Below are 16693 nucleotides of genomic sequence, written 5' to 3'. Positions count from 1 at the left end.
AGAGAGGGAGAGATGAGGGAGGGAGGGAGAAAGAGAGAGGGACAAGTGAGGGAGAAGGAGAGAGAAGAGAGAGAGAGGGAGAAGATGAAGAGAGGGAGAGGAGGGAGAGGAGTGGACCATGCTGGACCAGGGATATCCTGGCTGGGCTGAGTTCTCATTCATGTCATCCTGGTCTAAACTTGGTTTGGCTGCACATGCTTGGCCTGGGACTCCTCAGCAGAGTCACAAGCAGAGGAATGGACAGATAGAGGATGAGATGAAGAGAAGCAAATAGCAAAATAATGTTATTTTGCAGCTCAGACTTGAAGGGGATTTGAAGTAATCAGTGCTTGGCCCGGGAAGAGACATCATACTAATCATGAGTTCAAGGGGGTCACGCTGGGTCGGAGTTAAGTTTGAGAACTTCTAGAGTTTACTGACGTTTTCAGCAGGTTTTGGAGACTTATTCAGAATATCCATTATGCAAAGCATTGTCCCAAAGCGAAAGGAAAATGGTCACTCCCTTCACTAGCATCCAAAAGTTGTGTCATAATTCTGTTGTCATTTGTGCATTGTCCAAGTGTCAATTAGATTAGCAAGTTTAGCATAGCAAACATCTTTATGTCATTTGTATATTGCATTTCAACTGTTCATAGACAGTTGTTGTTGTAAACAGTGTGCAATACCTGCTAACGTACTTTGGAATACAGGGAAACAAGAGAAAGGCAGCCAGGCTTACCATACTCAGCATCGTTGAAGGTCCCAGCAAGGGTTTTGCAGGAGGAGTTGTCCCCTCCACACACTCCACATTTGTCATTTTTCGCCTTGGAGTTCAACACATGATCACAGCCTGCTTGCTGTTGAAACAGACAGAGACACACCAATCAGACAAGGGGTCACACAGAGACAGAGCAATCAGACAGGGGGTCACACCAAGGGCTATGTCAACCATCAGTGGTCACAATCCTGCACTAAAAATAGACGTTTATATACTCAATCCAACACCGCAAAACTAAAGCTTTCTGTTTCTGTGTGTGTGTGTGTGTGTGTGTGTGTGTGTGTGTGTGGGTGTGCAAGTGTGTGTGCATGTGTGTGTGTGTGTGTACATACTCTGATACAGTATGTCACAACATTGTTAGTGATATGCTGATATAGACAGACATCTGAGAGAACATATATCAGTTTGCAAGTTAGATGTGTTTGATACACAGTATGATGTTAGGGAACACAGTTACCCGACAGAGGCCTTGAACACAGATATCGTAGGTGTCTGGGCCACACGGCGTGCCGTCGATGACGCGATCCTTCAGCTGATAGTAGGCCATCGTCCCGGCAACCCGACAGAAGAGCTTGCACCGATCCTTCATTAGAACTACAGAGGAAAAACACACCCATTGGAAGATGACTGTATGGTGAGATATACATCAGTGGAAGCTGCTGGGGGAAGGATACCTCATAATAATGGCTGGAACGGAGCCAATGGAATGGTATTAAACACATGGAAACCATGTGTTTGATGTATTTGATACCATTCCACCTATTCCACTCCAGCCATTACCACGAGCCCGTCCTCCCCAATTAATGTGCCACCAACCTCCTGTGACATATATATACTGACAAAACTATGGATGAATAATTTTACATGACATGATATCATGAATGTCAAATAACAACAAAAATAATAATGGCAACAACAACAACAACAATCTACAGTTAGCAAAGCCCTCACAAAATAGGTCTACAAACTCAAAAATATGTAATTCTCTACAATAGTACATTAGTATAATAGTTAACATTTTTGCAATGGTCAGCAGTTAGCTTTGCTGAAATAACTGCATTTGTATCAGTTGTTTAGAAAACTCCCCATTCTGTTTGACACCATTTTGGACTCTGTGCTTGGTCAGTGTGCTTGCATAACATTGTATTGTGATAGCTCGCGGTTACTTCTTCCAAATCTTAAACCCTGCACTAAAGCCCTGTCTCCTTTGCCAAATGGCAACTCGTTCAGCTGTGCAAGCCATCACTATAATTATTACAATGCGTGAGGTATAGAAGAGGGAAGCTATCCAGGAGCATATCTTTTAGTACTGTTTGCTTCTCAAGTGTTGATTACTCTGTACATTTTTCATGTCTGTTCCTATCATGACTATGCAGAGCATTGAGGGAAAACACACTGACAGAATTTGGCTGTACTGAGCCAAAAGCCAACAGTACAGTTAGTCTACCTACCAGGACACAATGGGGAGTGGGGTAAGGAGACAGAAGAACCAGAGCCATGTTTTATGTAATTTAAAAAAATATTGACACCTTAACCCCACCTAGCCCTCAATTAGGCGTGGTGGACCTTCTGACAGTTGAAGTCCGGTTCTTTGAGCTCTGTGAGGGAGCATAGGTGTAGTGTAGGGTATAGGGTAGTAGAATGCTATAATGTAATGTTATCAACTGTTATCATAGAGGCTTGGTGTTATCATGGTTTAACTGCTAGTACAGTGAGTACTCCCACTAATAATACATGGAGTTTTATACATGGTAGTGCTTTTAAAGGACACAAAGACACTTTCCAATAGAGGGTACTCACTACCGCTGTACTTGGGCACCCAGCGGACGGTGGGAGGTAGACCGTTGATGTTGAAGTGCTTGCCGTCGAACTGAGAGCACTGCTCCTCGCGGAAGTCTCTCCGTCCTCTGGGGCATGGCTCAGTGTTGCAGGACCGGAACTTCATCCTTCGACCCACGCAGAACTTTCCTCCATTCCGGGGCCTGAAGAAACATTACGGCAAAATAACTTGATTAAAACATGACTGACATTCACAGAGGCTTTGACTCTTTGATTGAAATGTGTTTTGCCAAGTATGTCCTCAGGCTTTGTTTGTAATTATTTCTTACTCAGGCATTGTTGACTGTTACTCAGGTGTTGTATTGTTTTGACTGTTACTCAGGTGTTGTATTGTTTTGACTGTTAGTCAGGTGTTGTATTGTTTTGACTGTTAGTCAGGTGTTGTATTGTTTTGACTGTTACTCAGGTGTTGTATTGTTTTGACTGTTAGTCAGGTGTTGTATTGTTTTGACTGTTAGTCAGGTGTTGTATTGTTTTGACTGTTAGTCAGGTGTTGTATTGTTTTGACTGTTACTCAGGTGTTGTATTGTTTCGACTGTTAGTCAGGTGTTGTATTGTTTTGACTGTTAGTCAGGTGTTGTATTGTTTTGACTGTTAGTCAGGTGTTGTATTGTTTTGACTGTTACTCAGGTGTTGTATTGTTTTGACTGTTAGTCAGGTGTTGTATTGTTTTGACTGTTAGTCAGGTGTTGTATTGTTTTGACTGTTAGTCAGGTGTTGTATTGTTTTGACTGTTAGTCAGGTGTTGTATTGTTTTGACTGTTAGTCAGGTGTTGTATTGTTTTGACTGTTACTCAGGTGTTGTATTGTTTTGACTGTTACCCAGGTGTTGTATTGTTTTGACTGTTACTCAGGTGTTGTATTGTTTTGACTGTTAGTCAGGTGTTGTATTGTTTTGACTGTTACCCAGGTGTTGTATTGTTTTGACTGTTAGTCAGGTGTTGTATTGTTTTGACTGTTAGTCAGGTGTTGTATTGTTTTGACTGTTAGTCAGGTGTTGTATTGTTTTGACTGTTACTCAGGTGTTGTATTGTTTTGACTGTTAGTCAGGTGTTGTATTGTTTTGACTGTTACTCAGGTGTTGTATTGTTTTGACTGTTAGTCAGGTGTTGTATTGTTTTGACTGTTACTCAGGTGTTGTATTGTTTTGACTGTTACCCAGGTGTTGTATTGTTTTGACTGTTACTCAGGTGTTGTATTGTTTTGACTGTTAGTCAGGTGTTGTATTGTTTTGACTGTTAGTCAGGTGTTGTATTGTTTTGACTGTTAGTCAGGTGTTGTATTGTTTTGACTGTTACCCAGGTGTTGTATTGTTTTGACTGTTACCCAGGTGTTGTATTGTTTTGACTGTTACCCAGGTGTTGTATTGTTTTGACTGTTAGTCAGGTGTTGTATTGTTTTGACTGTTAGTCAGGTGTTGTATTGTTTTGACTGTTACTCAGGTGTTGTATTGTTTTGACTGTTACTCAGGTGTTGTATTGTTTTGACTGTTAGTCAGGTGTTGTATTGTTTTGACTGTTAGTCAGGTGTTGTATTGTTTTGACTGTTACCCAGGTGTTGTATTGTTTTGACTGTTACCCAGGTGTTGTATTGTTTTGACTGTTAGTCAGGTGTTGTATTGTTTTGACTGTTAGTCAGGTGTTGTATTGTTTTGACTGTTACTCAGGTGTTGTATTGTTTTGACTGTTACTCAGGTGTTGTATTGTTTTGACTGTTAGTCAGGTGTTGTATTGTTTTGACTGTTAGTCAGGTGTTGTATTGTTTTGACTGTTACTCAGGTGTTGTATTGTTTTGACTGTTAGTCAGGTGTTGTATTGTTTTGACTGTTACTCAGGTGTTGTATTGTTTTGACTGTTACTCAGGTGTTGTATTGTTTTGACTGTTACTCAGGTGTTGTATTGTTTTGACTGTTACTCAGGTGTAGCATTGTTTTGACTGTTACTCCTGGTTTGTTTTGACTAATCAGAGCTCTTACTCAAGGTGTGTGTTATTGCTTTGACTGGCTACGCCTGGTGTGTTTTGACTTAATTTGGCGTGTTTTGGCTGATTAGTTAGGTTTGTTGAAGTCTCCTGGTGTTTTGCACTAGTCAGAATCAGAGTCTTACTCAGGGTTGTTGCAGTCTCTGGAGGTACTCCTGGTGCCTCCTCCACAGGTCCTGGAACAGACACTGTAGTGCCCCCAAGGGCCCCACTCCCCATGGACCGGCCGCAGGTCCAGCTCCTTGTTCACACACTTCCCATGTCTGCAGTACTGCACAGAGAGACAGTTTAAGTGGTAATATTTCCAATGTATTCTAACGTATTCACGATGGAAAATAAAACTGAAACTTGAATTTTAAACTTGAAAACACATACACACACAGGGGATCCTCTTAAAGAGTGTGACATCTTCACTCATCACAATCCCAACCAACACACCCCAGTTCAAGAGTGTCAACTCAGCTCCGGTTGGCGGAGTTCCCGATTTAGCGCAAGCAGTGATCACAGCTGGGAGTTTTGTCCCTCCTTCCCTAATCCTCTTTTTAAATGTAAGACTATCTCCTAAAAGTAAACGAGAGGATGCTAATCCTGCTATTATTTACCCCAGAGGAATGCTTCCAAGTTCCCCATGCAGCTGTAGGGATAGGGTCTGTTGGGCCCCAGCCGCGGACCAACGACTAGCCTACTGCATGGGGAGGGGTGAAGGAAGAGGAGGAGAATAGGATGACAGTGCCAGTTAGAGGAACCACAGCCAATATATATTCAAATGCTGGCTGTTTCCTCTCAATGAGCTAAGCTAGATCCTCTCCTGTTGAATTCCTGCTCTGCTGGTGTCACACGTCCCCCTCTTGTGTGGACAGCTAGTTATTCCACCAAACTATGTAAGTGGGCACTCCAAATGGCACCCTATTCCCTAAGAGTTCCCATAGGGCTCTGGTCAATAGTAGTGCACTATGTAGGGAATAGGGTGTCATTTAAGATGCAGCCTGAGTCTGTGATGACTAGGGAATTCTTTCATCAGCAGAGCTGGATCTCGAAATTGACCCTATGGACCAATCTCAGAGGAAAGAGCTGCTTAATGAAAAGCATAGGGGAGGAAGAAACAGTCATCGGGTTTATCACACTACATTGCCATATATATGTTATCCATTCACGCTGATTCATAACCTTTTTCCAATGAGCTAAGTGTGCATGAAGACAGTGTGGTATGAACGGAAGACACTCTGCATGTTACTGCCTAGGTATAGGACTTACCAACCAACCCCTGCCAAGAAGAGGTAGACCTAACAATGCTTTCATAAAGCAGGCATGGCAGCCTATTTAGTTCTGTCTGTGTAACCAAATCTCTGCCTCCATGGAGAAGATAGCAGGAGGGTCCTTTTCAGAGAAAGAATGCGGGACAAGACGGCGTCTGTCTGGGTGCCCAGCGGCAGGCAGGCAGCCCGTCGTCCGGGCACACAGACACGGGAAGCGGTGGCACGGTGGTGATAAAAGAAACCCTAGAGTTGTGATAACAGGATAACACAGCTCATTACTGGCTTGAAATCAGCAGAACGTTCTCCCCATTCAGACAGAAACCATGTGACCAAACCGCAGCACACTGGGCACACTCAGTAAGGAGGCTGTTACGCTGCTTTTATTGTACATGTCTTAACTATCTTCAGTGGTATGTAATATGTATGAATGCAGTTCCATCTCCATTAGCTGTTCCTGTGTTCCACACAAAACATGAAACAAGACATAATACAGAACATTAATCGACAAGAACAGCTCAAGGACAGAACTACATACATTTAAAATGTCACACATAGCCTACATATCAGCACATACTGTACACACAAAATATCTACGTCAAATAGGGGAGAGGCGTTGTGCCGTGAGGTGTTGCTTTATCTGTATTTTAAACCAGGTTTGCTGTTCACCTGAGCAATCAAACGTTTTCTTGAATTGAATTGCTTTCTTGAATTTGGGGATCCCTTTACTAGAGAACATCTGAATCCCTTTACTAGAGAACATCTGAATCCCTTTACTAGAGTAGGTTGACTATGCAAACAATTTGGAATTGAACACAATATTTCTTATAAAAAGAAGAAGTAATGCACTCAGTTTCTCCTCAACTTTTAGCCAAGAGAGACTGCCATGCATAGTATTGATATTAGCCCCCTGCTTATCGTGAAGAGCAAGACGTGCCGCTCTGTTCTGGGCCAGCTGCAGTTTTTCTAGGTCTTTCTTTACAGCACTTGACAATATGACTGGGCAATAATCAATATAAGATAAAACTAGAGCCTGCAGGACTTTGTGTAGTGTGGTGTCAAAAAACAGAGCATCTCTGTCACGACTTCCACCGAAGGTGGCTCCTCTCCCTGTTCGGGCGGCGTTCGGCGGTCGTCGTCGTCGCCGGCCTATTAGCTGCTACCGATCCATTTTTCCTTTTCGTTTGTGTCTGTCTGTTTTTTTTTTTACACCTGTGTCCTATTAGTTCATTTCGGTGGGTTTATTAACCTCTGCTGCCTGCCTATTCTTTGTGAGGGGTTATTTGCTGTTGTTGCTCTGTTAGGGGTGCGTGTTTGAGGGGTTATTTGCTGTTGTTGCTCTGTTAGGGGTGCGTGTTTGTGAGGGGTTATTTGCTGTTGTTGCTCTGTTAGGGGTGCGTGTTTGAGGGGTTATTTGCTGTTGTTGCTCTGTTAGGGGTGCATGTTTGTGAGGGGTTATTTGCTGTTGTTGCTCTGTTAGGGGTGCGTGTTTGTGAGGGGTTATTTGCTGTTGTTGCTCTGTTAGGGGTGCATGTTTGCGCCACAGGTTTTTTTTCCTTGCGGTCGTTGTACCGTTTGGACTGTAATTAGGAGCAGAGGTTTCTCCTCCATGTGTTCCGTTATTTCCCTGTGTGTGGCGACTTCGTTGGGTGTGTTTCCCCACCTGTTGTTGTTGTGTTGGGACTTTCAATAAATGATTGTGCTACTGGGACTTCCTTGCTCTCCTGCTCCTGACTCCTGAACCTAACGCTTCTTAGGAGGCACCTAACAATCTCTTTATAACGAACAGACCTCAGCCCATATTTACAACCATTGAATCAATAGGTTGTGACCATGACATTTTACAATCCAAGGTAACACCAAGTAACTTAGTCTCCTCAACTTGCTCAATAGCCACATTATTCATTATGAGATGCAGCTGAGGTCTAGAACTTAGGGAATGATTGTACAAAATACAATGCTCTCTTATTACTGGCCACCCATTCTAAAACTGACCGCAACTCTTTGTTTAGGGTTGCAGTCATTTCACTAGCTGTGGTTGCAGATGCGTATAGGGTTGAATGATCATAATGCATAGACACACAGGCTTTGTTTAATGCCAGTGGCAGATCATTAGTACAGATCGAAAAGAGTAGAGGGCCAAGAAAGCTGCCCTGCAGTACACCACACTTTACATGTTTAACATTAGAGAAGCTTCCATTAAAGAAAACCCTATGTGTTCTATTATATAGAGAGCTCTGAATCCACAATATGGCAGAAGTTGAAAAGCCATAACACGTATGTTTTTTCAACAACAGGTTATGGTCAATAATATCAAATCATGCACTGAAATCTAACAGAACAGCTCCCACAATCTTCTTATTATCAATGTCTTTCAACCAATCATCAGTAATTTGTGTCAGTGCAGTAAACGTTGAGTGCCCTTCTCTATAAGCATGCTGAAAGTCTGTTGTTCATTTGTTTACAAAGAAATAGCACTGTATCTGGTCAAACACAACTTTTTTCAAAAGTCTGCTAAGAGTCGACAACAAGCTGATTACTGGTTCTAACAGCTGACCAAATGGTGTTTTACTATTCTTGGGTAGCGGAATGACTCTAGCTTCCCTCCAGGTCTGAGGACAAACATTATTCTCCAGACTCAGATTAAAAATATGACAAATTGGAGTGACAATATAGTCACTACCATTCTCAGTAGTTTTCCATCTAAATTGTCAATAAAAGGTGGTATTGACAACACCTCACCCACACCAACTTTACAGAATTCAAAATGACATTGACATAATTAGGTATTTTATGAAATAATATGATGGCTCACAGTTTGTTGTTGGTATTTCATGCCTAAATTTGCCTATGTTGCCAATTAAATAGTGATCGGCAAAATCTAAAGATTTTGTGATAAATGAGCCATCTGATTCAATGAAAGAAGTTGAATTAGTCTTTCTGCCCATCATTTCATTCAAAGCATTCCAAAGCTTTTTTTCCATAATACTTTATGTCATTTATCTTGGTTTCATAATATGATTTCTTATTTTTGTTGTTCAGATTAGTCACATAATTTCTAAATTGACAGTAAATTTGCAGCCAGACTTATTCACCACACCTTTTGCCTCGTCCCTCTCAACCATACAGTCCCTCTCAACCATACAGTCCCTCTCAACCATACAGCTATCAATCCACGGGGCTTTAACAGTTCTAACAGTCCGTGTCTTAATACATTCATGCTTATCAATAACTGAAATAAACAATTTCATAAATGTATCAAGTCCAGCATCTGGATGCTCCTCATTACACATTAGACCAACAAATATGTTTGGTATCTTCAACATACACTTAGTGTACAAACTATTAGGAACGGCTTCCTAATATTGAGTTGCACCCCTTTTGCCCTCAGAACAGCCTCAATTCGCCGGGGCATGTACTCTACAAGGTGTCGAAAGCGTTCCACAGGGTTGCTGGCCCATGGTGACCCCAATGCTTCCTACAGTTGTGTCAAGTTGGTTGATGTCCTTTGGATGATGGACCATTGTTAATACACATGGGAAACTGTTGAGCATGAAAAACCCAGCAACGTTGCAGTTCTTGACACAAACCGGTGCGCCTAGCATCTTCTACCATACCCTGTTCAAAGGCAATTAAATATTTTGTCTTGCTCATTCACCCTCTGAATGGAACACATCTCAATTGTCTCAAGGCTTAAAAATCATTATTTAACCTGTCTTCTCCCCTTCATCTACACTGATTTAACAAGTGACATCAATAAGGGATCATAGATTCACCTGGTCAGTTTATGTCATGATAAGAGCAGGTGTTCCAAATGTTTTGTACACCCAGTGTAGGAATCAGTACAAAACATTTTCAGGACCAGCCTTTAGAACGGGCTTTTCTAGAATGGCCACTATATTATGGTCAGTGCATCCAATCGGTATGGATACAGATTTAAAGCAGAGTTCTGCAGGACTGGTAAAAATGAGATCAACACACATGGATGATATAGTTCCTGTACTGTTTGTAAACTCCCTGGTAGGTTGATTAATAACCTGAACCAGATTACAGGCACTGGTTACAATGAGCATCTTCCTTTTGAGCGGACAGCTTGATGAAAACCAGTTAATATTCAGGTCACCCAGAAAACTGACCTCTCTGTTAAAGCTGCAATAGGTAACTGTTTGGGGCGACCCGACCAATTTCAAATAGAAATGTGAGATATAGATCTGTCATTCTCATTGAAAGCAAGTCTAAGAAGCGGTAGATCTGTTCTATGTGTGTTATTTCCATGATGCATGTCTATTATCCACATAATGAATGTTAGCACTTAGTGGCCTATAAGCACCCCCCAAAAAGGAGGCTTTAGATGAGGCAGGGGAACGTGCAATCACAACACTTCAACAGCATTAGACATGAGATCCTCTCTAAGCTTTACAGGAATATGGCTCTGAACATACTGGAAACAGCAGCACCACTCCCATAGGCATTCCTGTCTCTTTTGTGAATGTTATATCCCTGTATTCCTACTGCTGTATCATCAAAATAAAGTGAGTCTCAGAGATGGCCAATATAATTTTAGCAAGTTATTGATTTCATAAACCTTATAAGGCTACATACAGTGCATTCGGAGAGTGTTCAGGCCCCTTGACTTTTTCAACATCTTGTTACGTTACGGCCTTATTCTAAAATGTATTAAAACATTTGATTTTATTAATCTACACACAATACCCCATAAGGACAAAGAAAAAACGTTTTTTTAGACATTTTTGCTGATTTATAAAACATAAAAAACTGAAATATCACATTTACATAAGTATTCAGACCCTTTACTTAGTACTTTGTTGATGCACTGTTGGCAGAGATTACAGCCTCAAGTCTTCTTGGGTTTGACGTTACAAGCTTGGCAGACCTGTATTTTGGGAGTTTCTCCCATTCTTCTCTGCAGATCCTCTCAAGCTCTGTCAGGTTGGATGGGGAGCATTGCTGAACAGCAATTTTCAGGTCTCTCCAGAGATGTTAGATCGGGTTCAAGTCCAGGCTCTTGCTGGGCCACTCAAGGCATTCAGAGACTTGTCCCGAAGCCACTCCAGTGTTGTCTTGGCTGTGTGCTTAGGGTCGTTATCCTGTTGTAAGGTGAACCTTCGCCACAGTCTGAGCGCTCTGGAGCAGGTTTTCATCAAGGATGTCTTTGTACTTTGCTCCGTTCATCTTTCCCTTGATCCTGACTAGTCTCCCAGTCACTGCGACTGAAAAACATCCCCACGGATGGTGGCAGGTTTCCTCCAGACGTGACACTTGGCATTCAGGCCAAAAACTTCAATCTTGGTTTCATCAGACCAGAGAATCTTGATTATCATGGTCTGAGAGTTCTTCATGTGTCTTTTACTGAGGAGTGACTTACGTCTGGCCACTCTACCATAAAGGCCTGATTGGTGTGTTGCAGAGATGGTTGTCCTTCGGGAAGGTTCTCACATCTCCACAGAGGAACTCTAGACCTCTGTCAGAGTGACCAGCATTTTCTTGGTCACCTCCCTGACTGACCAAAGTCCTTCTCCCATGATTGCTCAGTTTGGCCGGGCGGCCAGCTATAGGAAGAGTCTTGGTTGTTCCAAACTTCTTCCATCTAAGACTGATGGAGGCCACTGTGTTCTTGGGGACTTTCAATGTTGCAGAAATGTCTTGGTACCCTTCCCCAGATCTCTGCCTCGGCACAATCCTGTCTCGGAGCTCTACGGACAGTTCCTTCGACCTCATGGCTTGGTTTTTGCTCTGACATGCACTGTCAACTGTGGGAACTTACATAGACAGGTGTATGCCTTTCCATATCATGTCCAATCAACTGAATTTACTACAGGTGGTCATGGACTCCAATCAGGTTGTAGAAACAGCTCAATGATGATCAATGGAAACAGGATGCACCTGAGCTCAATTTCAAGTCTTATAGCAAATGGTCTGAATACTTATGTAAATTAGGTATTTCTGCTTTTTTTTTTTTTTTAATTACATTTGCAAAAATTTCTAACAACCTTTTTTCCAGATAGAGGATTTTTTTAAATGTAATATATTTTAGAATAAGGCTGTAACATAACAAGAGAACAGGTCTGAACACTTTCTGAATGCACTCTATATTAATATGAGTTATTTTTTAGCTTTGGTAGCTTATCAGAGATAGACATAATATAAAAAATAATATAAAAGCATGACAAGAACATTGTTTGGCTAATAGTCAGTCAATCAGGCACTTGTGAGTGTCAGTTGGTTTATGTGTGTAATGTGGGGCTAAAGCTACTGACCCAGAAGCTAGGCTCTCTCACTCCTCCCAGTCTGGGCAGGAGGGTGGAGGGTGGAGAATGAGCGGGAGGGTGGAGAATGGGCGGGAGAGTGGAGAATGAGCCTATCGTAGTAGATGTAAGCAATGTCCCCATGCTCTATGGCAGCTTTCATGGCTGGGATAAGTTCTTTCCGCTTCTGGCGCATAGCTTCCGAGTAGTCCTTGTTAAGGAAGATGTTGGTTCATCTCAAGTTCTTTGCTCTATCTCGAACAGCTATCTTGTCCCTAAACCATAGGAAGTTAACCACTATCGGCCTGGGTCTGTCATCTAGGCTGGTTCCAGGTTTTCCAGACCTTTGGAAGCGTTCCACCTCAATCTTTGTATGATCCATCAGCAGCTTTTCAGTGATATTTTATTTAAACGTTCTCCTCAGACTCGGCCTGTGAAAACTCTATGCCATCCATAACGATGTTATTCCTCCTGGATTTTGTCCCTCTAGTCAGCTTTCCCAGTCATTGTTAATAATGATTCACAGACAGTGCTGATGTCGTCACGCGTGGACAGTTTGTTGTCATATTGCTGCATGTCTCAAGACATCCACCTCTCCTTGGGAGAACTGCAAACTGTTCTTAAGGTCCTGGACCTCTGGTCAGATCGTCCATTTTTTTGTTAGCTGAGTCCATCATTATTTGGACAAAGCTCTTGAATCTATTTTCTTGTTGTTGTAACAACTGCTTATAGAACCCTTTTTGTTTGTTTAAAATATCCTTCACCTGTGACTGAGAAAAAGGATCCTCTCTGTTACTCCCACCTTCTTTGGTTTTGGATATCATCATGAGATGCTACCATGAGATTGAGGTGAGATTGAGGTGTCCCCGTGTGTGCCTAAGCATTAATGTGCCCTGAGCTAAGCCATGACCTGGGGTGAATATCTGTGGATATCCGTTCCATACCGCAGACACACACGCGCGCGCGCGCACACAGACACACACATCTCTAATCTGGCATGGTTTCCCTGTCCAGGGCTAGTATATACTCTAAAGAGCAATGATGGAGTATAAGGCCTGTACATGATGTCAGGAAGGTGTAAACAGCCCGGGGCCATGAACACACGGTGTTGAGCCAGGCCTTTGGGTTGAGAAAATACTGAACACCAAATACCCCCCCTCACACACACATAGAATATCCCCCTGGTGCCCTCCACCACCCCCCTGTTAGAGGATTGTATGGGACAGGGGACGACTGCTGCGGTGCTGCTGGGCGGTGAGACCTGAGCAAATGTCAAACACAAGGGGTTGGCTGTCAGATAGGACCAAAGCCCCTGTAAGCCTTTAGGCATTCCCCTCACTGCAGGCACTTGATGTTTAATATGTTTTTGTTTTTACTTGAAAAGATTATGTGGGTTTAAAAAAAAACAGAAAGATTAAATCAGCCATGTGTGTGGGGTGTGTGGTGAGTGTGTGTATGTAGGGGGGGGGGGGGGGTTCTCTGCAGCATCTGGGGCCATGCCTAAGGCATTTGAAGGCTTTGTGAGATAAAATTGCCCAACTGTTGCTTCAATTTGTCATTTTCACACCACACACACACATGTTGTTGCTTAAAACTTCTTCAGGATTGGTGGACGGTTGAGCTAATGTAGGCTAATGTAGTAAGAACGATTCCCAGGACATAGACATATCTGATATTGGCAGAAAGCTTAAATTCTTGTTAATCAAACTGTACTGTCCAATTTACAGTAGCTATTATAGTGAAATAATACCAATCTATTGTTTGAGGAGCGTGCACAATTTTGAACATGAAAAGTTATTAATAAACAAATTAGGCACATTTGGGCAGTCTTGATAAAAAAAAATAACAGAAATGCAAAGGTTCATTGGATCAGTCAATTTTTTTTGCACAAACACTGCTGCCATCTAGTAGCCAATATCTAAACAGCTGGAATAATACATTATGACCTTTCTCTTGCATTTTAGAGATCATGGTACAAAAAAATACAAAAAAACAGTTGCTTTTTTCTTTGTATTATCTTTTACCAGATCTAATGAATTATATTCTCCTCCATTCCTTTCACATATTCACAAACGTAAAAGTTTTTCCTTTCAAATGGTACCAATGTACAGAGATGGCCACCTCACATCGCGTTCTTAGGAAACTATGCAGTATTTTTTTTATATATATTATTTCTTACACTGTTATCCTAGGCAATCTTAAGTCTTATTACATACAGCCGGGAGGAACTATTGGATATAAGAGCAACGTCAGCTTACCAACATTGCGACCAGGAATACGACTTTCCCGAAGCGGATCCTCTGTTTGGTCCACCACCCAGGACAATGGATCGGATCCCAGCAGGCGACCCAAAACAACGGCGCCGCAGAAGGGTCAGACGGTGGGGTCTTCTGGTCAGGCTCCGTAGACGGGCAAATCGCACACCGCTCCCGAGTATACTACTAGCCAATGTCCAGTCTTTTGACAACAAAGGTAGACGAAATCCGAGCCCGAGCAAGGGTTGCCTTCCAGAAAGACATCAGAGATTGTAACATTCTCTGTTTCACGGAAACATGGCTCACTCGGGATACGTTATCCGAGTCGATACAGTCAACTGGTATCTTCCCGCATCGCGCCGACAGAAACAAACGTCTCTCTGGTAAGAAGAATGGCGGGGGTGTATGCCTTATGATTAACGAGTCGTGGTGTGATCATAACAACATACAGGAACATACAAGTCCTTTTGTTCACCAGACCTAGAATTCCTTTCAATCAAATGCCGACTGCATTATCTACCAAGAGAATCCTCTTCGATTATAATCACAGTCGTGTACACCCCCCCCCCCCAAGCAGACACCTCGACGGCCCTGAAAGAACTTCATTGGACAATATGTAAACTGGAAACCACATATCCTGAGGCAGCATTTAAAAGGCTCCCTAAATTTGATCAGCATATCTAATGTGCGAAAATTCTGGATCATTGTTACTCTAACTTCTGCGACGCATACAAAGCCCTCCCTCGCCCTCCTTTCGGCAAATCTGACCACGGCTCCATTTTGTTGCTCCCAGCCTATAGACAGAAACTAAAACAGAAAACGCCCATGCTCAGGTCTGTTCAACGCTGGTCCGACCAAACTGATTCCACGCTTCAAGATTGAAGCATTCACGTGGACTGGGATATGTTCCGGATAGCGTCGAACAACAACAATGATGTATACTCTGATTCGGTGAGAGAGTTTATTAGCAAGTGCATCGTGATGTTGTACTCACGGCGACAATTAAGACCTTCCACAACCAGAAACCGTGGATTGATGGCAGCATTCGCGCAAAACTGAAAGCACAAACACCTGCTTTAATCAGGGCAAGGCGACTGGAAATATGACCGAATACAAACAGTGTAGCTATTCCCTCCGCAAGGCAATCAAACAAGCTAAGCGTCAGCATAGAGACAAAGTAGAGTTGCAATTCAACAGCTCAGACACGAGAGGTATGTGGCAGGGTCTAAAGTCAATCACGGACTACAAAAAGAAAACAAGCCCCGTCACGGACCCCGATGTCTTGCTTGTTGACAAACTAAACAACTTCTTTGCTCGCTTTGAGGACAATACAGTGCCACCGACATGGCCCGCTACCAAAACCTGTGGCCTCTCCTTCACTGCAGCCAACGTGAATAAAACATTTAAACGTGTTAACCCTCGCAAGACTGTCGGCCCAGACGGCATCCCTAGCCGCGTACTCAGAGCATGCGCAGACCAGCTGGCTGGCGTGTTTACGGACACATTCAATCCGCCACATGGCCTCAAACTGCACTATTTTGTTTCTCTCTGTAGGCCACGCACTTTCAATTTGACCTTCCCATTGAGTCAATGATGGAGGATAGGTTAATTTCCATTTTTTAAGTATAATTCTTTTTGATGATTGACGAGAAGTATCACCCAACCCATCGGGTATCGCACTGCACCCTCATATGCCATGTCTTGAAATATGCAGACAGACGGATTAAAAGTAAATTTACATTGTAATACTTCTGACAGACATTTTTCTTACTCCGCCCATAACTTTTGGACTTTATAACATTCCCAGAAGGCATGGATTATCGAGTCAGTATTATTTTTAGACCTCAGACATGACTGACTTTGTGCTGTAGAATTTGTGACATCATTTTATGAGCGATGGAACAGCAGCATACTTGTACGGAATAAAAAAAATAATAATCATGATGCGCAACGCTCTCCAGCTCTGCTTCTTCAACAAAACAAAAACAATTACAAGGCCACGGGGCGGACAGTGGCACTGTTTCACCCCATCTTTAAGGTTAGGAGCAAAGGTTGAGTTAGATGGTGTATGCTATAGTGGTTTTATATTTGGGGTATGCATATGGTTTAAAAATCAACTTATTTTCAGTGAAATGTGAAACATCATGGGACACGGTGTTCTTCCTCGTGTTCTAAGAGGTGAGAGAGGGGCTTACAGGGGTGATGCAACCACAAGTTGAGAGCCACCCCCTCAACCCCTCACACGATCCTCTCTACTCAGCAGTGGAAGGTTATCATTAGTTTGAATTAGTGGTTTGGCCGGTAAGCTGTTCCATTCACCTGTACATCAGATACTTTTACCTT

General features: G+C 42.6%; 1 protein-coding gene across 1 annotated transcript in view; it reads right to left on the bottom strand.

Moving 5' to 3' along the window:
* The window catches only part of LOC110532091 (A disintegrin and metalloproteinase with thrombospondin motifs 20), a 143228-nt gene that overhangs the window by 51464 nt on the left and 75071 nt on the right, over positions 1-16693 (bottom strand). The window contains exons 12-15 of the mRNA XM_036970373.2: positions 4702-4847; positions 2558-2739; positions 1215-1351; positions 719-836 (exon numbers count right to left, since the gene is read on the bottom strand). Of these exons, the coding sequence (XP_036826268.2) occupies positions 719-836; positions 1215-1351; positions 2558-2739; positions 4702-4847 (583 nt within the window). The remainder of the gene's footprint in view (positions 1-718; positions 837-1214; positions 1352-2557; positions 2740-4701; positions 4848-16693) is intronic.

The sequence above is a fragment of the Oncorhynchus mykiss genome, chromosome 1 (genome assembly GCF_057628025.1).
Source record: "Oncorhynchus mykiss isolate SJ-2025 chromosome 1, ASM5762802v1, whole genome shotgun sequence".
NCBI classification, from domain to species: domain Eukaryota; kingdom Metazoa; phylum Chordata; class Actinopteri; order Salmoniformes; family Salmonidae; genus Oncorhynchus; species Oncorhynchus mykiss.
The sequence above is the reverse complement of the archived record's forward strand: the minus strand, read 5'-3'. Positions and strand labels throughout refer to the sequence as shown.